Consider the following 20,624-nt stretch of genomic DNA (forward strand, 5'->3'; position numbering starts at 1 on the left):
GCCATGGATTTATGTAGAGGTATTATGATATTTTCTGCCTTATTGTCTATCCTTTTCCTAACATTGTTAGCTTATTTGACTGCCACTGCACATTGAACAGATGTTTTCAGAGAACTATCCACAATCTGCTCCAAGATCTCTTTCTTGAGTGGTAACAGCTGACTTAAACCCCATCATTTACTCTGTATAGTTGAGATTATGTTTTCCAATGTTCATTACTCTGCATTTATCAGCTTTGGATTTCATTTGCCATTTTGTTGCCCAGTCAGCCAGTTTTGTGAGTTCCCTTTGTAACTCTTCACAGTCAGCTTTGGATGCAACTATCTTGAATAATTTTCTATTGTCTGCAAACTTTGCCTTCTCACTGTCTATCCCCTTTTCCAGACCATTTGTGGATATGTTGAACAGCACTGGTCCCAGTTCACATCCTTTGGGAACCCCACTATTTACCTCTCTGCACTGTGAAAACTGACCATTTATTCCTACCCTTTGTTTCCTATCTTTTAACCATTTACCAGTCCATGAGAGGACCTTCCCTCTTATCCCATGACTGTTGACTTTGCTTAAAAGCCTTTGGTGAGGAACCTGGTCAAAGGCTTTCTGAACATCCAAGTACACTATATCCACTGGATCACTCTTGTTCACATGCCTATTGTCACCCTCCAAGAATTCTAATATATTGATGAAGCATGATTTCCCTTTACAAAAGTCATGTTGACTCTTCCCCACGATATTCTGTTCATCTGTTTGATAATTCTGTTCTTTACTATAGTTTCAACCAATTTGTGTGGTTCTGAAGTTAGGCTTATGGGCCTGTATTTGCCAGGATCGCCTCTGGAGCCTTTAAAAGACATTGGTTTTACTTTATCTACCCTCCAGTCACCTGGTACAGAGGCTGATTTAAATGATAGGTTACATGCCACAGTTAGTTGTTCTGCAATTTCATATTTGAGTTCCTTCAGAAATCTTGGGTGAATATTATCAGGTCCTGGTGACTTATTACCATTTAATTTATCAATTTGTTCCAAAACCTCCTCTAATGACACCTCAATCTGGGACAGTTCCTCAGATTTGTCACCTAAAAAGAATGGCTCAGGTGTGGAAGTCTCCCTCAATCCTCTGCAGTGAAGACCGATGCAAACAGTACATCTAGCTTCTCTGCGATGGCCATGTCTTCCCTGAGTGCTCCTTTATCCCTTCCATCATCCCATGGCCTCACTGATTGTTTGGCTGGCTTCCTGCTCCTTATGTACTTAAAAACTAACAGCAAAATATTTTTGTATCTTTTAATAGTTACTCTTCAAATTATTTTTAGCCTGCCTCATTATACTTTATAACACTTGACTTGTCAGAGTTTATGCTGCTTCCTATTTTTCTCAGTAGGATTTGAAATCCAATTTTTAAAGGATGCATTTTTGTCTCTAACAGCCTCTTTTACTCTGTTTAGAAATGGTGGCATTGTTATTGGTCCTCATGGGGTGTGTGTTTGTTTTATTTGGGATATACATTTACTTTGCACCTCTGTTGTGGTGTTTTTAAAAGTTTCCATGCAGCTTACAGACATTTCACTCTTGTGACTATTCCTTTTCATTTCCATTTAACTAGCTTCCTCATTTTTATGTAGTTCCCCCTATTCACATTAAATAGTATTGAAGTGTTTAGTCCAGTCTTGTCATTCTGGTCTTATTATAAGGGGACTGGTGGGGGATCAGCATATTGGAAGTCAGTCTACTTCTTTTAGGTGACTAAACATGGATTAATTTTAAGCACTCAGTTTTTAAAATTTGGCCTGTATTTCTGGATACAAAAGAAGTGTGAATATCACGCAACAAACTATGACAACTAGCACATCCATATATCCCTAGCTTTCGTAAAACTATGCTAATAGTTTACTACTTCTGATAAAAATGTTAATAAAGCTCAAGCCTTTAATGCAAGAAGCAGTATAGTGTCAATGAGCTACAAAAGTCAAAGGAATTACTATGTATCCTTCCTACAAACAAAAAAAGTCAGTCCAGTCAATGTATACGTTAATTTAGTACTACCTAAAATGTCTTCAATCTCACTGATGGTAAAAAGAGATTAAATCTGACAATGCATTACCAAAGAAAGATATTCTCTCACACAACATTCTATATAAAGAAACATATTTTTACCAGGTTAGAGGTAGGTTGCAAGACAACTAATTTACAATTCAAAGTAATAAAAGACAATTTTGAAGTATCAACAAAGTTTAGATATGCATGGCTCTTTACTTTGGTTGTTTCAGTCATTTGAAGACTAGAATAATTACTTTCTTATTTTGAAAAAAAATCATTGTCTTATTACATTTTTAAAATTAGAGTTGAGCTAGCTAAGGATATCTGCAACTTCTAATTCTGCTAGGAAGAAAGGTTCACATATTAATCAAAGTAATGCCAATTTCAAATATCTCCCCTCAATTTCGCACTGATGAGTCACAGTCAGGATAAGTCTTTGGTTTAGTCATGCTAACGTGCATCCATCATAAACCTGTCTGCTTCCTATATTCTAAATCAAACACAGGGTATTATTGTAGTCATTCTGAATGCAAGCCCAGATGACATTCTCATGAAACTTTTAACTATAAAAATTACTACAGGTCTGTCGCATCTTACGCGCATTTAACATGCACGATTTCAACTTTACACAGTCGGCAAAAACAAAAAAAAGAGAAAAACAACAGTTTTAATATTATACCTGTAGTGCAGGCGATTTCGCCCGCTATTGAACTCAATGGGGTTTTGGCTATACACGGTTTTCGCTTTACGTGCTAACCGCGGAACGGAACCCCCGCGTAAGATGAGACAGACCTGTACTTTGGAATTGCTTTTAAAAAAATTTCATCAGGAAAATACCTTTTTTCTTTAAGTGCAATGTACAAAATTAAAACAAATGTTTTACCTTCACAGTTAACACGTGCCATTTGCATTGAAATACAAAGCAATTTCAGGAATACGCAGGTTATAACTCAGCCACTAGTCAGTGCTACCCATGTCCCACTGCTCTGAGGCAAACCTTTCTTGCAATAAATATTATATATTAGACTCAGACCAGTTTTATAAGTTTCCCTCCATCTATTTGCTATGGAGATGTACAATAGTTGGACAGTATTGCCTTCTCTCCATATCTTCCACTTGGAACCCACTTCATCCACAGCAGAGGTTTAAGAGAATTTCCACTATGTGATTATGTGTCCTCAGGCATATCTAGATATTATGGTGATTATATATTTTTGATACTTGGGCTGAGAGAACTGAGAGGTTTAGGAACATAGCAATTGCCATAGTATATCAGATCTGAGGTATATATAGTCTGGTATCAGCTACTTCATAGTCTAATTACACATTGTGTAAAAATTTGCCTCCACATGATGGCATGGGGGCATGACCTTCAATAAGGAACAGTGTTATAACAAGGTTGATTAATGCACCTTCCTAGAAAATGGAATACTACATATGGATGTGCACAGTTTGTTTTTCTGGAAACAGCAGCTCATACTAAGAAATATCTAGTCTATAAGCAGCAGGTTTTGGCAACCCTGGGGAAGTGTAGGCCCTTGTGCCCCTGTTAAATTCAGATTAACAACCCAATTGTCCAATCTTTAGCATATTGGTGAAACAACCTTATTTTCACAAAAAAATTAAATTGAATCCAGTAGGACTATTCACAAGTGCTTGTCAATGTCAGTAGGTGCTCCACAAAAACCAGGTGTAAGTAAAATTATACTATATGGATGAATGTGTGGATTTTTGTTGCACATGGGAGGTGTAACAATGTATTGTCAGTTCTTCTAGACAGATTTTAATGACAAAGAGCCAGTTTTTTAAAAAAGTATTTAGGCACCTAAAGATGAAGATAGGTGCCTGCTGGAATTGACAGATTTCAATGAGAGTTTGGCATCTCATCACTTTAGAAAATCCCATTATACATGTTGCTGTGATAATATTCTGAGATTATGTACATATTAACTTGCCTTGTTATAAGCAATATGTTAAGCAAAAATAACAAAATATTTAACCAATTCTAGAAAAATTCACAGTCTAGCAATCTGATTAGTTGGATATCCCTAATATATTCACTAGAAAATATACTCATCTCATAAGATATACCTATTCGTAGCTATGCAAAAAGAGGAAGGCTGGTCCAGTGGTTAGGGTGCTAGCCTGGATCTCAGGAAAGCCAGGTTCAATCCTCTACTCTTCCACAGACTTCCTATGCAACTCATTTAGTCTGTCTCAGACTCAAAGGTCAGAAGGGACTATCGTGCTCATCTAGTCTGACTTCTGGCATACTGCAGGCCACAGAACCTCATCCACCCACTCCTGTAACAGACCCCTAACTCTGGCTGAGTTACTGAAGACCTCAAATTACAGAGAATCCACCATTTACACTACTTTAAACCTGCAAGTGACTCATGCCCCATGCTTCAGAGGAAGGCGAAACCCCCCCAAAGTCTCTGCCATTCTGACCTGGGGGGAAAACTCTTCCCGACCCCAAATATGGCATCAGTTAGACTCTGAGCATGTGGGCAAGACCCACCAGGCAGATACCTGGGAAAGAATTCTCTGTAGTAACTCAGAGCCCTCCCCATCTAGTGTCCCATCTCCAGCAATTGGGTATTTTTGCTACTGGCAGTTGCCAATGGGTAGGGCCGGCTCCAAGCACCAGCGCAGCAAGCAGGTGCTTGGGGCAGCCAACGGAAAGGGGCGGCATGTCCGGCTCTTCGGCGGCAATTCGGCGGCGGGTCCCTCAGTCCCTCTTGGAGGGAAGGACCTGCCGCCGAATTGCCGCCGAAGAATGAAGCGGCGGCAGTAGAGCTGCCGCCGAAGTGCCGCCAATCGCGGCTGTTCCCCCCCCCCCCCCCCCCGCTTGGTGCGGCAAAAACGCTGGAGCCAGCCCTGCCAATGAGTCACATGCCATCATAGGCAGTCCCATCATACCATCCCCTCCATAAACTTATCAAGTTCAGTCTTGAAGCCAGTTAGGTTTTTTGCCCCCCATTGCTCCCCTTGGAAGGTTGGTCCAGAACTTCACGCCTCTGATGGTCTGTGCTTGAGTCTCCCATCTTTAATACTGGATTAATAGTACATTCCTACCGGACAGGGTTATTGCTAGTGTAAATACATCATAGATTGTGAGGTGCTCAGATGCTAGGGTAACAGGTGCCAGAAAAGTACCCATTTTCACAAACTGCATATGCAAATTACAATATACACCAGAATAAGTGATGCTTCTCGAAAAGCAGCACTAATGCTCTAAAGAACAAATTTCGGATGACAGTACAGCATTATATACTACAAATTTCAGGAGTACAAAAGGCACAAAGTAAAGAAAAGCCACTTCTGCTATTAAAGACCAATTAACTTGTTAATGTTTAGCAGTTATTGTTTGTGACGCCTACTAACACAGAGCTATTTAAGAAAAAAACTATGTTCTAACGCGAAAAAATTGTAACTTAGGCTATTATATAATCATATAAGTAATTCAGAATGATAATGTGCTCTTCTTTGGAATTATGTTCCATAATGTCTTCCACAGGCTCATCTCTCAATCACTGGTTTTCTCTGCCTGTTTACGTAACCAGACAAAGAGCCTCATGGGAAGCTCATGGAGAGATTGTTCCCTCACCAACCTGGTGCACCAGGGGACTGCAGAGTCTGCACCATCCTTCAGGAAAGTCATTTGCTTCTCTCCCTCCTTCCCCCCTCTCCTTACTTGCCCATGTGGCCTGCATCAATCTGCAGGCTGATGCAGAGAGGCAACTGGGCCCCGGATCCCCTTTCTCCCTACTCCTCCATGCCTTGGGCAGAGGGTGCAGTTCCTATGTTCCCTTGAGCACAAGGACTTCAATTGCGACAGGCTCTGACGCAGGCCTAACAAGGGGTGGGAAGATTCCTTGCTTTTTGATTTAATTCTGTGCAGCCAGACAGGATAATATCACACAGGTAAGCTGAGATCACAGGTTATTTATATACACATATATACACACATACAGAACTCCCTCATTGTCCACAATGATAAATTTCATTCACTAGAAGTGGGATAAATGTTGACTACCATAAATCTAATTCTGCATTCTGTTCAAATGAAATGAACCTTTCATTAAGAAATGGGAGAATATCATTCAGGGCGTGATCCAGCTCCTATTGAAATCAATGGCTAAACTCATTGGACTGGATTCTCTGGGAGAAACTCCCTTATTCTCCACAATATCCTTTAGTTTTACGCCCCTATGACATACAGCATTAAAGTTGTGTATCCCTTACTTCTTTGAACTAGCATGAGGTCATTCCAGACCCCATGTACTAGCTACAATCTAAATCATACTAACTGGCTTTGTCCCACCTTCCATGCAGGCATCTGGGGTCCATGAGCAATAGACTAACTCCTAATGCTTAGATAATCTAAACACTGTTTGCAAAATAGTTGCCAAGACCATAGTTAGGGATATTCTCTATCCATGAATAACTTGTTTTCCTTTATATTATCTAATTTCAAACCAGTTAAGTTAATGTTTTTTAAACAAAGTAGTCCAAATCTAAATCAAAACATTGTCAGCTGTTCTTAACTGTTAACTTTTACACCTCTCCCCCCTCATGTTTTAAAATTACAACTTTGTCTATAAAAACATCACATACCAAAATCCACAAGTTTAACTCCTCCTTCAGTGGTCAATAGGATATTATTTCCTTTTACATCACGGTGGATGGTTTTGTTTTCATGCAAATGCTGAAGCCCCTGAAAAATATGTTATAAATCCATTAGCATTATGAGTATTTCATTTGCAAATTGAAAATTGAAATTATTCTATATATTAACTTTAATGATATTTTTGTGGTATGCTTTTTCTATCTTTCTAAACTTAGTTTCAAAATGAGAATAGCCGCCAAGTTCAAGAATGAACTACCATTTGTTTGCCAATAGATGGGCACTTACAAAGTCAGTGTATTTTGATTTTGATTTCTACTTCTCATAGCATTTTTGGTACAGCCCCCCTAGAAATTCTATTCTTATTCAAAGAACACTGAGTCAACTATCAACCAACTATGTGGGATAAATGGACTTTTTAGTGACTTCTTTTTCTGGTAGACAAGTTGTATGATGACAGAAGTAAAGAAGCATTATTAATCTTGGTTATATATTGGACCATTAAAACAGAAAGACAAAGAAAAGTTCTAAGCTGTAATAATAGTTCCAGTGGAGAAACTCAAACTCTAATTAAATAGCAAGGATAAAGAAAGATACTTTGTCTTGATTAGCTATAGTGATTTTTCTTTTGAGAGAGATTTCAATTTGTTGTAAATTATTTTATTACAAAGTAGATGCTATCCCACAACATGAGACACAGAACAGTATTTTTGGTATGTTGCACTAGAATCAGGTCAGAAATGGTTTCCCCATCCCATGAACATTTTTGAGATATCAACAACAACAACAAAATCTGTCCCCCCAGTTTGGGGGGAAAGTCAATCTAGAAAATTTTGGCAAACTGAAAATCTGACCTGAACAAAAAAAGAAAACATTTTGTTTTGATGATTTTGAAATGCTTTGTTTCAATTTCAATCATTTCCCCTTTTTTTATTACATATTTTTACTATAATTAAGTTAAATTTCAAAATAAGTCATTTCAAACTGGAAATCCAAACTTCTTTGTTTGAAAAATGTTGAAACAAAACGTTTTGACAATTTCCAAGTATTTTTCTCCCAAGATTTTTTTTTAAGTTGAAAAATTTGTGAAAACCAACCCTTTCCCATAAAGAAATTCGTTTTCAACAAATCAGCATTTTCCAGTGGAAAAAATGTTTCATTAAAATAATCCCTGACCTGTTGTACATTGCAGTCATGTCTCCAAAAGAAAAACAATTTAGATGCAAAGCTGTATTTATTTAATGCAACGAGGGAGAAGTAATCAATGCCTGAAATAAATGTTCGCCCTTTTGATACTGATGAACTGAACTGCTACTTTACCTGGTAGTATTCAAAAACAAGTTTACAACTAAATCTTAACTTTAATTCATTAAACACTAGTGTAATATAGGAAGAAACATCATGCTTCTAAAATGGAATATATATTCATTTGTTGAAAAAAAATTAAGGACTTGTCTGCATTGCCCCACAGTTTGGACTACAGGGATATGAATAGTAGCGCCCACCAAAGTGCAGTGCAGTAACACCCCACGGGTGCATGCTGAGGGTACAAACTCAAAGATTCCTAGTTCGTGTTAAATAGCACTCTTCAAACAGGATTTACCGAAATGTGAACTAGGAACCTTTAAGTTTGCACCCTCAGCTTCCACACAGGTGAATTACAGCACAGCTGTAATTTGATGCACACTGCTATCTGAACCCCTGCAGAATCCAAACTGTGGGACAGTGTAGTCATAGCCTGAGATACTCTTTGAATAAACTATCAATTGGACTGTCCATTCATTGACTGTTTTTATCTTACCATAAGTGCTTCATGTAAAATATAAGCAATTACAAGTTCGTCCATCCTTTCACCTCTCTTCAAAAATCCTTTCACCAGATCAGTCACAGATCCTCCATTGCATAGCTATAAAAGATCAAATTGCATTAAGATACACAATGGATATTAAAGGAGAGAAGTAATCATATCGGTTCTACTTTTCAGTAGATTCCATTTTCATACCTACACATGATCCCATTAAGCTGATAACCTAGCAAAGAAAATTATTTAGTGCTCATAATATCTACTCAAACAATTGTTTTTACATTTTATACCCAACATTGTTGCCTCTTTCTACATCTGTCTCCTCTCTTCCTACAAATACACGTACAACATCTGCTCTCTCTAATTTTTTATGTAGATGTCAACTTTCTTCTGAAGCTAAAATTACTGTCATGCTTTTAAAGAGATATTTTGTGGAGTCATTTTGATAGCTCCTAACGCTCATCAAATGCAAGTGTATCAGTGCTACAGATAATTGTGGCTTGGATTCTCATGTCTCCTTCAGTACACTAGGCACCACATACACTGCAAAATGGACTTAAGACAGCTGGAGACAGCCAGCGGAGAATTTCCCCTGTACAGAGAAATTTACTGTTGTAGCTGCCATCTACATCAGCTGTCTCCCCAGATACTGATATAGGAAGGGGAAGCAGCACGTCCGGGGCATGCTGGGGGGGATTATTGGGGCACAGTGGAATGCAGCTCTTCAATGCCTGAACTTCCACTGACATAAGATTCCTCAGGGACATTACCAAGTAACATATGCCTTAGAGATGCAGGGGAGCTGCTACCTTGCACCAGGACCAAGTGGCTCTGGTTTAGGGCGCCATAACTAGCTCCCAACAGCATCTCTACTACACTGTATCTAAAGTGCCATTTGGACATCAACAATCTGTCTTTGTATTTCTCAGACCCTGGAACTAGAAGACTTAATCTACTTTTCAAAATGTAGGTCTTCTAGTGACTTAGTGTAATGCACAATACGAGCTGATTGATTGAGGCTACAATATTTCACATGTTCACTTTAGTCACTTAAAACTCTTCATTAGGATAAATCCATGATGTAATTTTCATAATCCAGTCTGCCTGCAGCTATTATGTACATGGGAAGATTGAGTCAGTACTGTAAGCACTTTTAAAACATTCACAATGATGTCAAACTTGCATGTACATTATCTCTTCCAAAAAGTAGAATACTCTGATAAAACAATGAACTAAGTTGTAGGCATTATGCAGTATAGGCTCAGTAGTTTCCCATAATAAAGTGTAAAACTGTAAGATTACATGAGCATAACATACAGTAGTAATTCCATTTGACTATAGATCCTGTAGCCTATTCAAATCAAGTACATTGGTTTTCAATAAAACCTTTCGACTCAAGAATTGCAGATGTCAGATACAAAAAGAACAGGAGTACTTGTGGCACCTTAGAGACTAACAAATTTATTTGAGCGTAAGCTTTCGTGGGCTACAGCCCACTTCATCGGATGCATAGACTGGAACACACAGAAAGAAGATATTTATACATACAGAGAACATGAAAAGGTGGAAGTAGCCATACCAACTGTAAGAGGCCAATCAATTGAGATGAACTATCATCAGCAGGAGAAAAAAATTTTTTTGAAGTGATAATCGAGATGACCCATAGAAGGTGTGAGGATACTTAACATGGGGAAAGAGATTCAATTAGTGTAATGATCCAACCATTCCCAGTCTCTGTTTAAACCTAAATTAATTGTATCTAATTTGCATATTAATTCAAGTTCAGCAGTCTCTCTTTGGAGTTGGTTTTTGAAGTTTTTTGGTTGCAAAATTGCCACCTTCAAGTCTGTCACTGAGTAGTTAGAGAGGTTGAAGTGTTCTCCCACTGGTTTTTGAATGTTATGATTCCTGATGTCAGATTTGTGTCCATTTATTCTTTTGTTCCATTCTATGCATCCGATGAAGTGGGCTGTAGCCCACGAAAGCTTATGCTCAAATAAATTTATTAGTCTCTAACATGCCACAAGTACTCCTGTTCTTTTTGCGGATACAGACTAACACGGCTGCTACTCTAATATATCTTTTTTGAAATGGGGCGACCACATCGGCACACAGTATTCGAGATGTGGGCGTACCATGGATTTATATAGAGGCAATACGATATTTCAAAAGGTTCTTTTCTAAAGCATATTTTTTCTTCTGCTTAACACAACTATGACCCCGTACTCCCATGTTCTTTCCATCCTGATCTTCTATTCCTTGCTCATCATTTTATCTATCTCTATATCCTCTATGCCAGGGGTCCCCAACGTGGTGCCCGCGGATGCCATGGCACCCGCCGGGGCATCTAAGTGCGCCCGCGTACTGGCCGGCGAACGAGCATCCGCTGAAATGCCGTCGAATTTCAGCGGCGATGCCTCTGGATGACGCTGCTTGTCGGCGGCATTTCGGCAGATGCTCGTCCACCGGCACGGTCCTCCGTGGCTCATCATCTGGTGCTCGCCAGACGGAAAAGGTTGGGGACCACTGCTCTATGCACTGAATTCCCTCCCACTCCCCAGATACCAGGGCAACAACCCTTTCCTCAAATCCCTCCGAGAGACCTACTTTTGTTAGGAATCAGCCCCCAAAACAAATGAACAGAATTGAAAGTTTGAGGAAAGTTACCTAAGCAACTCTTCCTCAATGCCTCAGACTATATACTTTCTATGCTCCTCCTAGACTAAGCTTTTCATAGCATGGGTTGTTAATTGTCTTGCACAGTCGCAAGCACGCTGTCAATATTTAGCAGACAAGAGTAATCCAATCATGATACAACTCAGGCAGCATAGTCTAGAAGCAGGAATCAGGTAAGGGCCACTATCTTTGAGCTGTTGCTGTCTACAGACTGTTCTTGCTTAATTAGCTCCTACCTCTCCTGACATAGTGAGCAGCTCTCAAAGGGCTCTTCCTAAAAAGTGAGGAGAGGTCCCCTCAGGAGTCCTAAGGTGACCAGCCCAATACTGGACTGCTGTGCACCATTATCATGATTTCCGTAATCGTGTTCCAGCTGTCCTTTAGACCAGCATTCCAAGCAGGCCACTGCCAGCCTTTGTCCACTAACCCAAACTACAAAACTGCAAGTGCCCTTTGGCTAAGAGAGGTTATTGAACAGTTTTTTTTTTTTTAACATGGAATTTTAGTGCTTCTGTGCATAGGGATTGGCACCTTGCTCCCCCTTGTCTGTTGATATAAAACATGCAGGCGACGGTGTCCATCATTACTCTTATGGTCTTTTGTCTGATTATTGGTAGATAGTATAGGTATGCATTGCAGACTGCATGTAATTCCAGGAAATTGACGTGCAATGCAGACTCCAGTGGGGACCACTTGCCCTGCACTGTGTGGGTCTGTAGATGAGCTCCCCAACCAAGTAGGGAGGCGTTGGTCATCAGTATCAAGGACAGTGGTGGTTGGAGGAAGGGAACTCCCATGCAGACATTTTGGGGTTGTTTACACCAGTCTAATGAATCTTTGACCTTGAGTGGTAATGAGAGAAGTTTTTTTCAGGCTGTGCCTGTGGGGCAGATACAGTGTTGGTAGCCATCCCTCGAGGCAGATGAATGTGGTTGCTGCCATATGACTAAGCAACTGTAAGACAAGTTCTGGTGGAGATCTCTGGGCTGGTTCTCACGGTGGAGATGAGACTGATTATTGCAGAAAGTCTGTGAGCAGGGAGGAGGCTCTGTCAGGCCCCAATAAACTCCAGAGATTGGACTGCTGTCAGTGTCGATTTTTGCATGTTTATCTGGAGGCTGAGTTTCGAGAAAAGGTCCATTGTTGTTCTTACAGCTTTGAACATGTTGACTCTGGACAGAGCCTTGAGGAGGCAGTTGTCTAGATATGGGAATATTATAATCTTGTCTGCAGAGGTACGCCACCACCACTGCATAGACTTTGGAAAACACTCTGGGTGCTGTAGAGAGGCCAAAGGATCGTACCTCATACTGGTAATGATCAGACCTCAGGACAAATCTGAGCAAAGGGTCTATGGTGATATGGAAGTACATGTCTTTGAGGTCAAGGGCCGATAGGATGACAGATGTCCCGATTTTATAGGGACAGTCCCGATATTTGGGGATTTTTCTTATAAAGGTGCCTATTATCCCCCGTCCCGTCCCGATTTTTCACACTTTCTATCTGGTCACCCTAAGGGCCGAGAACCAGTCCCTTGTTTCACTGCAGGGTGTAGTGGGGTGGTCACCCCATTCCAGTTTGGAAGGGGTTAAAAACAGCCCTGGGAAAGGGCTGCCCCAGGGAGCCAATCATGAGCAGGCTTGAGGCAGCCAATCAGGGCCCGGCAGGGCCAGTATAAGAAGGGCACCTGGGGAAAAGGAAGTGAGTCTTGCTCCAGCAGTGGAGCAAGAAGGACCTGGCTGCTTGGGAGAGCAAGCAGGGTACCTGAGGCAGAGCAGGGCTGGAGAAGGGCAGGCAGAGCTGAGGAGCTCTGGCCTGGTGAGTACCCAGGCTGAGGCCTTGCCAAAGGCAAGGGGAGATACTAGGGCTACAAGGAGCCATCTGGCCAAGAAAAGGCAGCAGGACCAACCCCCTTGCTAGTGATGAGTGGCCATTTCAGATTGCAGTTTGCCCCTGAGAGAAGGGGCTAGATGACAACTGGCAGTAGCTACTGAGGCAAGGTGGGTATTGGGGGGTTGGGGTTCTAAACTAAACAGACTACTTTGTCAGCACCAACCAAGCCCCCAGCACTGACATGGCACTCGGTGCCATCTACTGGTTGTTCAACAGAACACACTCCACCTTCGGCACCAGCAATATCCACAATCTCTGCACAACCACTGATACCAATGAGGCGGTTGGTGCCGATTTTGAGATCCTTGAAGTGTCCTTCTCGGTCCTGAGGGACAGTGTTCCCTTATGTGGCCTTGTCCACTTAGGGCCCTTGGACCTCTCCATAGCACTGGTACGGAGGTGCCCAGACGGTTATAGGAGCTCGGTCTCGCCCCTGAAGATGTTGAAGCTACTGACCTCGCAGGGGATGCCTTTTTTTGAGGCAGCTCCTTGGTAGGTGAGCTTGGGGCCTGTTTCTTTTAATCTGGGCAGGAGAGTGTCAATTTTCTCTTAGTAGTGAATGGCATGTAAGAGTCAGCCAATGACCGTGATGATGTTGAACACCGTGGAGGAGAGGTATCAGGGTCAGGCTCTGAGACTGCTCACAGTGAGCTCTCCATTAGTAAAAGTTTTAGTCTCAATTCACTGTCCTTTCTGAAACAAGCCTTCAGTTTGAGGCAGTGGGTGCATTTTTGTGACACATGCCTCTCACCCAAACAGAGTATGCACCGTGAATGACCGTCGCTCACGGGGATGGCCTCATGACAGGAGAGGCACCTCTTAAAGCTGGGTGATCCATGTATAACTCCAAGTAGGGAGAACTTCCCAGTAGGGAAGTGTGTAGAAAAGGAAGCCTGCGCTAATCTAATTATGGACTGCACCCTTTCGGATTAGAGCTATTTCACAGGCAAAAGCCTAGCTTTGGCATCCTCTTACCAGAATTATTTGTTTGGAATTTTAGCTTCAGGTGAGCTAATTGGAATGTTTGCATGACAAGAAATCATGAAGGCAACAGAGCGAAATGAAAAAAGGGAAGATCTTTGATAACAGTCAAGTATCCATAGAAGTGAGGCAATGCGAATTATCAGTCTGTTACAAGGTGGCCCATTGTGAAGTCTCATGGCCAGACAGTTAATTAGCTCATGTCACTATTGTACAGTGTTCTTCTGTAAAAGCTTATTGGAATTTTTGTTGAAAGCTATTATGGTTTAAATGGAAAAAAGAAATGTATGAAGATATGAAGGGAAACATACTGTAGAAGGGGGCTCTGGGCTGGGGCAGGGGGTTGGGGTGTAGGAGGGGGTGAGGGCTCTGGCTAAGGTTGCACGCTCTGGGGAGGGGCTGGGGATGAGGAGTTTGGGGTGCAGGAAGGGGCTCTGGGTTGGGACCGAGAGGTTCAGAGTTTGGGAGGGGGCTCTGGGCTGGGGCAGGGAGTTGGGGTGTACGAGTGGGTGAGGGCTGTGGTGGGGGAGCAGGCTCTGGGGTGGGGTCAGTGATGAGGGGTTTGGTGTGTAAGAAGAGCTGCAGGGTGCGGATTCCGGGAGGGAGTCTGGGTGTGGGAGGCGGCTCAGGGTGGGGGTTTGCGGTGTGGGTTCCGGGCGGCGCTTAACTCAGGCGGCTCCCAAGGAGAGGCTGGCATGTCCCTCCAGCTCCTAGGGGGAGGTGCAGCCAGGCCACTCTGCACACTGCCGCTGCCAACAGGTGCCACCGCCACCCCTGCACCCATTGGCCAGGGTTCCCGGCCAATGAGAGCTTCGGAGCCAGTGCTCGGGGCGGGGACAGTGTGTGGAGCCCCATGGCTGCCCCTAAGCCTAGGAGCTGGAGGAATATGCTGACTGCTTCCTGGGAGCCTCCAGGTTCCCTTTTTGACAGGGTGTTCCAGTCGAAAACCGGACACTCAGAAACCCTAAGTGAAGTGGGAACTGGTCTCTCCAATAAGGAAACAGCAATTAAAGCCCCTTGTTCCAGAGGAAAAGCGGGGGGGAGAGCATGCTTCAACAAGCTGGTAATCATGGGGGAAGTGAGAGGGAAGAAACAGTAGCTGTTGCTGTCTCAATTTCCCAACTCATGTAAAAGAAAAATGTAGATAGAACAGGTTTTCAGTCCAGTTCTCAGTGGATGGTGTCCTCCCTATGGCTGATTTGTCTGAGTTTTCTGCCTCTCAGAATAAGGTACAAATTGGACTGAAAGGAAGGGGCTTGGGGGAGTTCTCCACTCCCCCCACCCCCACCCCCACGCCCCGGTCACCTACCGGGTGAACAGGGAAGGAATATACAGAAGAATGAAGCATAACTGAGCTGCTGGTGTGCAGAGCTGTCTTATGCAATAGATTTATAAAATAGCATTTGATTCCAACACGTGAAATGTCAATTTAAATTGCAAGCACATCAAAGTCTTCCAGCTTATCTTGTATGCTTTACTCATCATTCATCTGACACAGATGACATTTCTATGCACCTGACTATTAGCAAGACATACATATTGTTCTCAAGCCAGATAACCAAGGATTTAACATTAGCTTTGTCTCTGAAAATTCAGAGTACCTGAAAGTTTAATAGATTAAACAGATAATATTCCTGCATTAATACACCCAACTGCTTGAGATTTGTGCTCCGGAACTGAACTGTCAGGTAATATCAAGTAATATCCCTGAGCTCATCAAGATGCCATCATCCTATTTCAATGGCTTTGTTGCTGAATACTTGAGCAAACACATTTATTATCTTGATCAACTATAAAGCTTATATGATCTTGAAAAATTGGTTTGGCACTTCATTCACAGGGGACATATGTGTTACCAGGACATAGATTGTGGGCAAGTAGCCTACACACTGTCCTGACTTACCACAACATTATCATGCACCAGAGTGATGAAACCAGCCCAGCCGCTAATCTCTGGTTTCCTTGCCCTTATAGTTGGTCAAGAATCAAAGCTATGTTTCTCTCTTTCATTGTGCTCAATATGCAACCTATCAGTATCTTCAGCCCCTTCATTGGCCCTACCTTCTTTTTAGCATTGAATTTGGTAAAACTGAAGGACCCTGTGTTGGTGCTACTTTGTTTTCAGGTGTGTCCCTGGGATATACTGACTGTGGTTCACGATGAACTCCAGTTCCATTGGTAGTGTGCCATTTTCTTACTACTAACGGTCTCATTGGTGAATATCATCCCAGTTATAGTAGCAAATATTGACCATGAATACCTTTAGGTTTAACACCTTGCCAAGACCGATAGTAACTTTTGCAGACAGAGCTGTGTCAGCCCTTTCAATTTGCCACGGCAGTTCAATGTGCAGATGGATTCAATAGTGCCAACTGAAGCCCCCAAATAACACTTTCCTTCTCCCAGGGAGTGACTGCAGACTACTTCCCTGAAGCCCTCTTTCTGCTCCCAGCTTCCTGTTTCTATAAACCCAGCCCAGCTTGTTCGTCCTCACCTGGGCTCCCTCGTTATTTAGTCAGTGGATTGCTTAAGCCACCTGATTCTCCTCAGCTGTGTCTGGTTAATTGGCCACTTTCTTAGGGTACATCTACCCCTTCAGGCAAATGTGGGGTGAACACCACATCACAGCATCTTTCCTCAAATTTGATTTAGTTCTGATGGTCTGAGGCAATGATGCATGAAGGAACACTTCTAATGATCTTGTTTCATTCGGGCAACCAGGCCTTGCATTTCTTTGTTGCACTGTTTGCATTTTGCATGCATGCCTGTCTTACCCATAGGTAGAGGAACTTCATTAAAATATTCCCAAACTGGGTCTCTTTTACGGCCTGCTGCCATTATATGTTTTCCCTTCTAGTGAGAGAATGGTATGGTAGATCTCAAATCAATGAAGGCTACACTCAGAAAGACCTCAAGACTTCTGGAATATGCTGCTCAAACAGTTTCACTTTTGTAAAAAGCAACAGAGGGTCCTGTGGCACCTTTAAGACTAACAGAAGTCTACCCCTCTGATAGTTTCACTTTTATTTCTACTGCCTGTCCCTCCCTTCTCACATTTATCTCCAGACTTCTTCTCCATGTCCAGATCTATTCCACCCCCAACAATCTTCTATTCACTGAACTTTTTGGAACTTTGCAAATTTGTGTACACAGAATCAATCCCTTACTTCTCTGAAAGTGCAGAGGGACAGTCGGGTTGAGATCTGTTATTTCTCACCTCTATATATTATTTATTTAAAAACATTTTTGCTGTTAACACGCATGTTATCTCTGGAGACACAAATCCACAGTTTGAGAACTGCAAAACTAAGCATCTCTGATGGTATCTTCTAGACTGAGCACTGAGTCCGATTGGGTAGATAGAAAGATTAACCTAAATAATCTATACAGAAGCCCATGGAACCCCATAAGATTGGGTCCATAATCCATGAACTATTGGGACTCATTTACAAAACTTTTCTTAAACATTACATAAATATGTTGTCTCATACTATAGAATTAGAATTTATAATCCCAATTCCATGATGAGATATCTTTGAGCTATAATGTATCTTAATTAAAACTATCTTTCCTCAAAAAGCATTTTATCAAAAAAAATCTGATTTTTTTAAAATCATTGATTTTTATCCACCCTGCTAAATAATAAAATATGAATGACATCCCATAATGTAGTTTGCATAAATGAAAACTAACACTGATGCACCTAGAAATTTGAACACCTTTCATCATAACTTGGACAGATAGATTAGTGGGATTTTATAACGTCTAAAAATGAACCACAACAAATCTAAACCCTCTACAGTGATGTCCTTCAAAGTACATCAAAAACCTATTTCAGAGGTCATCAGGTAGTTCAAGGTACTTAAACATTTAGATAGTAACAAAGATAATTCATTTGCTATAAACAGTGATATAATATAAATGACATCACATTATTGTTCAGACAGATGATCATAAAATAACAGTCTACAAATGACACCTACTCCACCTACAGCTTCACCATTAGCAGATTCTACATCTAGAAATAAATTTGGAGACAAACAGCCTTTTATAGATGCTTTCTTTCAAAGCATCAAGGCCTATGTATAAATCCATTTCAGAATGACGGCAGAAATGTTTTAAATTTATTGCACATTTCCAATCCAGCAGACTTGCTAATAAACTATACAACATTTGGCTTCAAACCAAAACTAATCTACAGATGTACATGTAGAACCTTTCTGGTATTCATACACTCTCCCAACTCTGCTTGGATCTTAATTTCCTTTAAAATAAAATCATTCATAAAGTCAAAGTGCTGTATTAATACTGAGTAGGTGAGGGACCTTTATTTTTTCTCCTCTGCAACAGGGCTCTCATCTTTAAAGATATCAAACACAATATTTATCAGCAATCAACAATCAGATCTTCAATGTAGAAGCTTCAATTTACACCAGCTGAGGATCTGTTCCCAAGAATCAAAGTTCCTGTCAAAAGTGAAGTTTCTAAAATCTACTGCCAAAGTGCTGGTACTGTTCAAAAATAAAAGTTGCAAAATTGTTTTATGAAAAAAAAAGTATTTTCCCCCACTCATTTCATTCTCAGAAACAGCTAAGCTATATGTGCTGAAACATTCTGGGGGAAAAATGGTCTCCCAGACTAAGAACAAAAGAACCACTCATCACCCTGAAAGATAAATGATTGAAGAAGTTTTAAGAAACTAAAACTGACTTTAGAATAGAAAAACAAGAGGCATTGATACACCTATAATCTACCACATACACAGAAGGATATCCATATAATAAATTGCAGAGCTATAAGATAAATACTCTTAGCATCTGCCTTTGACTGCCTTATCTGCTTTCTGCCCAGTAATCCATTCCCTGGAATTTATTCACCCCTTGAAAGTAACTTCAAATATTTGCCTTTAAAAAAATATCAGTCTGCCATAGAGCTATTTCCGCCTTTCTTCCCCTCTATTAGAGACTGGACCATGGACAGTCAAGCCTAGTGGGTGGAGCAAGAGCCAGGAAGCAGATCCAAACCAATGTCAGGAGTCAGAGCCAGAACCAGGAACTAACAGCGAAGCCAAGGGTCATAGCTGGGATCAGGAACCAGGGTCAGGATGAGGAAGCCAGAGCCAGGAGCAAGGTGAGGAAGCAGGAACTAGCAAGTGCCGGGAGAACAAGGCAGAAACAGAACTAGTAGCAGGACTGGGACAATGTGAGGAATAGTAGACACAGGAAGGATGAGAGCTGCAGGCATGAACATATTGAGCAGCCACAGAGCTACTGCTGCTGCTGGGCTTAAAAGCCAGCCAGCTGCCCTGACCAATCAAGTGGTCTAGTCAATCAGGTAGCCTCTTGCAGGCCAGTTGTGCTTGTTGGGTTGCTAGGAGACTGATTCTGCTAAAGGCCGTGACACCTGTCCAAAATGTGGATTTCTTTTTTTGAAATTACACCAGCTCAAAAGGCCAGCACAGGCAAGGTTCATTTGGGCCATTTGGGCCATTAACAGCTTTTCTAGACATAAAGATGTCACAGCTTCAAAATCTGAGATCCTGTGACCCTGCAGTACTAGATATGGATATTTATCACCTCAGAAAGGGGAACTTCTCAGCTTTGCAATGCGGCCCAGCACTCATTTCCACTTTGGAAAGGGACCAAGACATCCAACCTTAGCCTCATGACATTATGATGTAGAAATAAGCTATTGTAGGTCATGTTTAGGGGGTTTTGAAGTGTATTAATTTTTTCCCTTTCTTGCTGAATCTTCCACCGTTGTACTAAAAATAACTAAGGCACCTGCCTTTACAGGCATGGGGGAAGGATAATCTCAATACAATTTTTAAAAACTCTCTACATTTATAAATTAGTTTTTCCTTTTAACGTATGTGGCATAAACAAAATAAATAATGATGTGGCATAACAGCTGTATTGACACTCATTTTGGATATGCCCAGGGAAAACTCATTCTGATAAAAAATTATACAACATTATCACATAATCTGTATTATTTATGTATTAGTAAATGTAACCCCTTTGGGGTTTATAGAGCATGGCTCCTTTAAATCTTTCATGGAATCATAGAAGATTTGTCCTGAGGGGAGGAAGTGCTGCTTTTTCCAGGAAGTGGAAATGGTGTGGAGTGTGGAGAGAGGGAGAGAGACAGAGTGTGGGTGTCTGGAGCTCCAGACAGAAGGGCTGCAAGTGAAGCATCCGAGAACCTGCCCAAAGCCTGGGAGGGACCAAGCGGCCAACCGGGGACACGCCAGGACAAGAGCCAGGAAAAGGTTCAGAGAAGGGCAACTAAAATGATTAGGGGTTTGGAGAGGGTCCCATATGAGGAGAGATTAAAGAGGCTAGGACTTTTCAGTTTGGAAAAGAGGAGACTAAGGGAGGATATGATAGAGGTATATAAAATTATGAGTGATGTGGAGAAAGTAGATAAGGAAAAGTTATTTACTTATTCCCATAATACAAGAACTAGGGGTCACCAAATTAAATTAATAGGCAGCAGGTTTAAAAGAAATAAAAGGAAGTTCTTCTTCACACAGCGCACAGTCAACTTGTGGAACTCCTTACCTGAGGAGGTTGTGAAGGCTAGGACTATAACAGTGTTT

At 41.5% G+C, this 20,624-nt stretch overlaps 1 protein-coding gene across 2 annotated transcripts in view; it reads right to left on the minus strand.

Moving 5' to 3' along the window:
• MYO3A (myosin IIIA) overlaps positions 1–20,624 on the minus strand; it is a 200,148-nt gene that overhangs the window by 119,423 nt on the left and 60,101 nt on the right. For both annotated transcript variants that reach the window (XM_005302809.3, XM_065586866.1), the window contains exons 4-5: positions 8,471–8,575; positions 6,660–6,759 (exon numbers count right to left, since the gene is read on the minus strand). In XM_005302809.3, coding sequence (XP_005302866.2) covers positions 6,660–6,759; positions 8,471–8,575 — 205 coding nt within the window. The remainder of the gene's footprint in view (positions 1–6,659; positions 6,760–8,470; positions 8,576–20,624) is intronic.

Source organism: Chrysemys picta, chromosome 2 (assembly GCF_011386835.1).
Source record: "Chrysemys picta bellii isolate R12L10 chromosome 2, ASM1138683v2, whole genome shotgun sequence".
In the NCBI taxonomy this organism is placed as follows: Eukaryota; Metazoa; Chordata; order Testudines; family Emydidae; genus Chrysemys; species Chrysemys picta.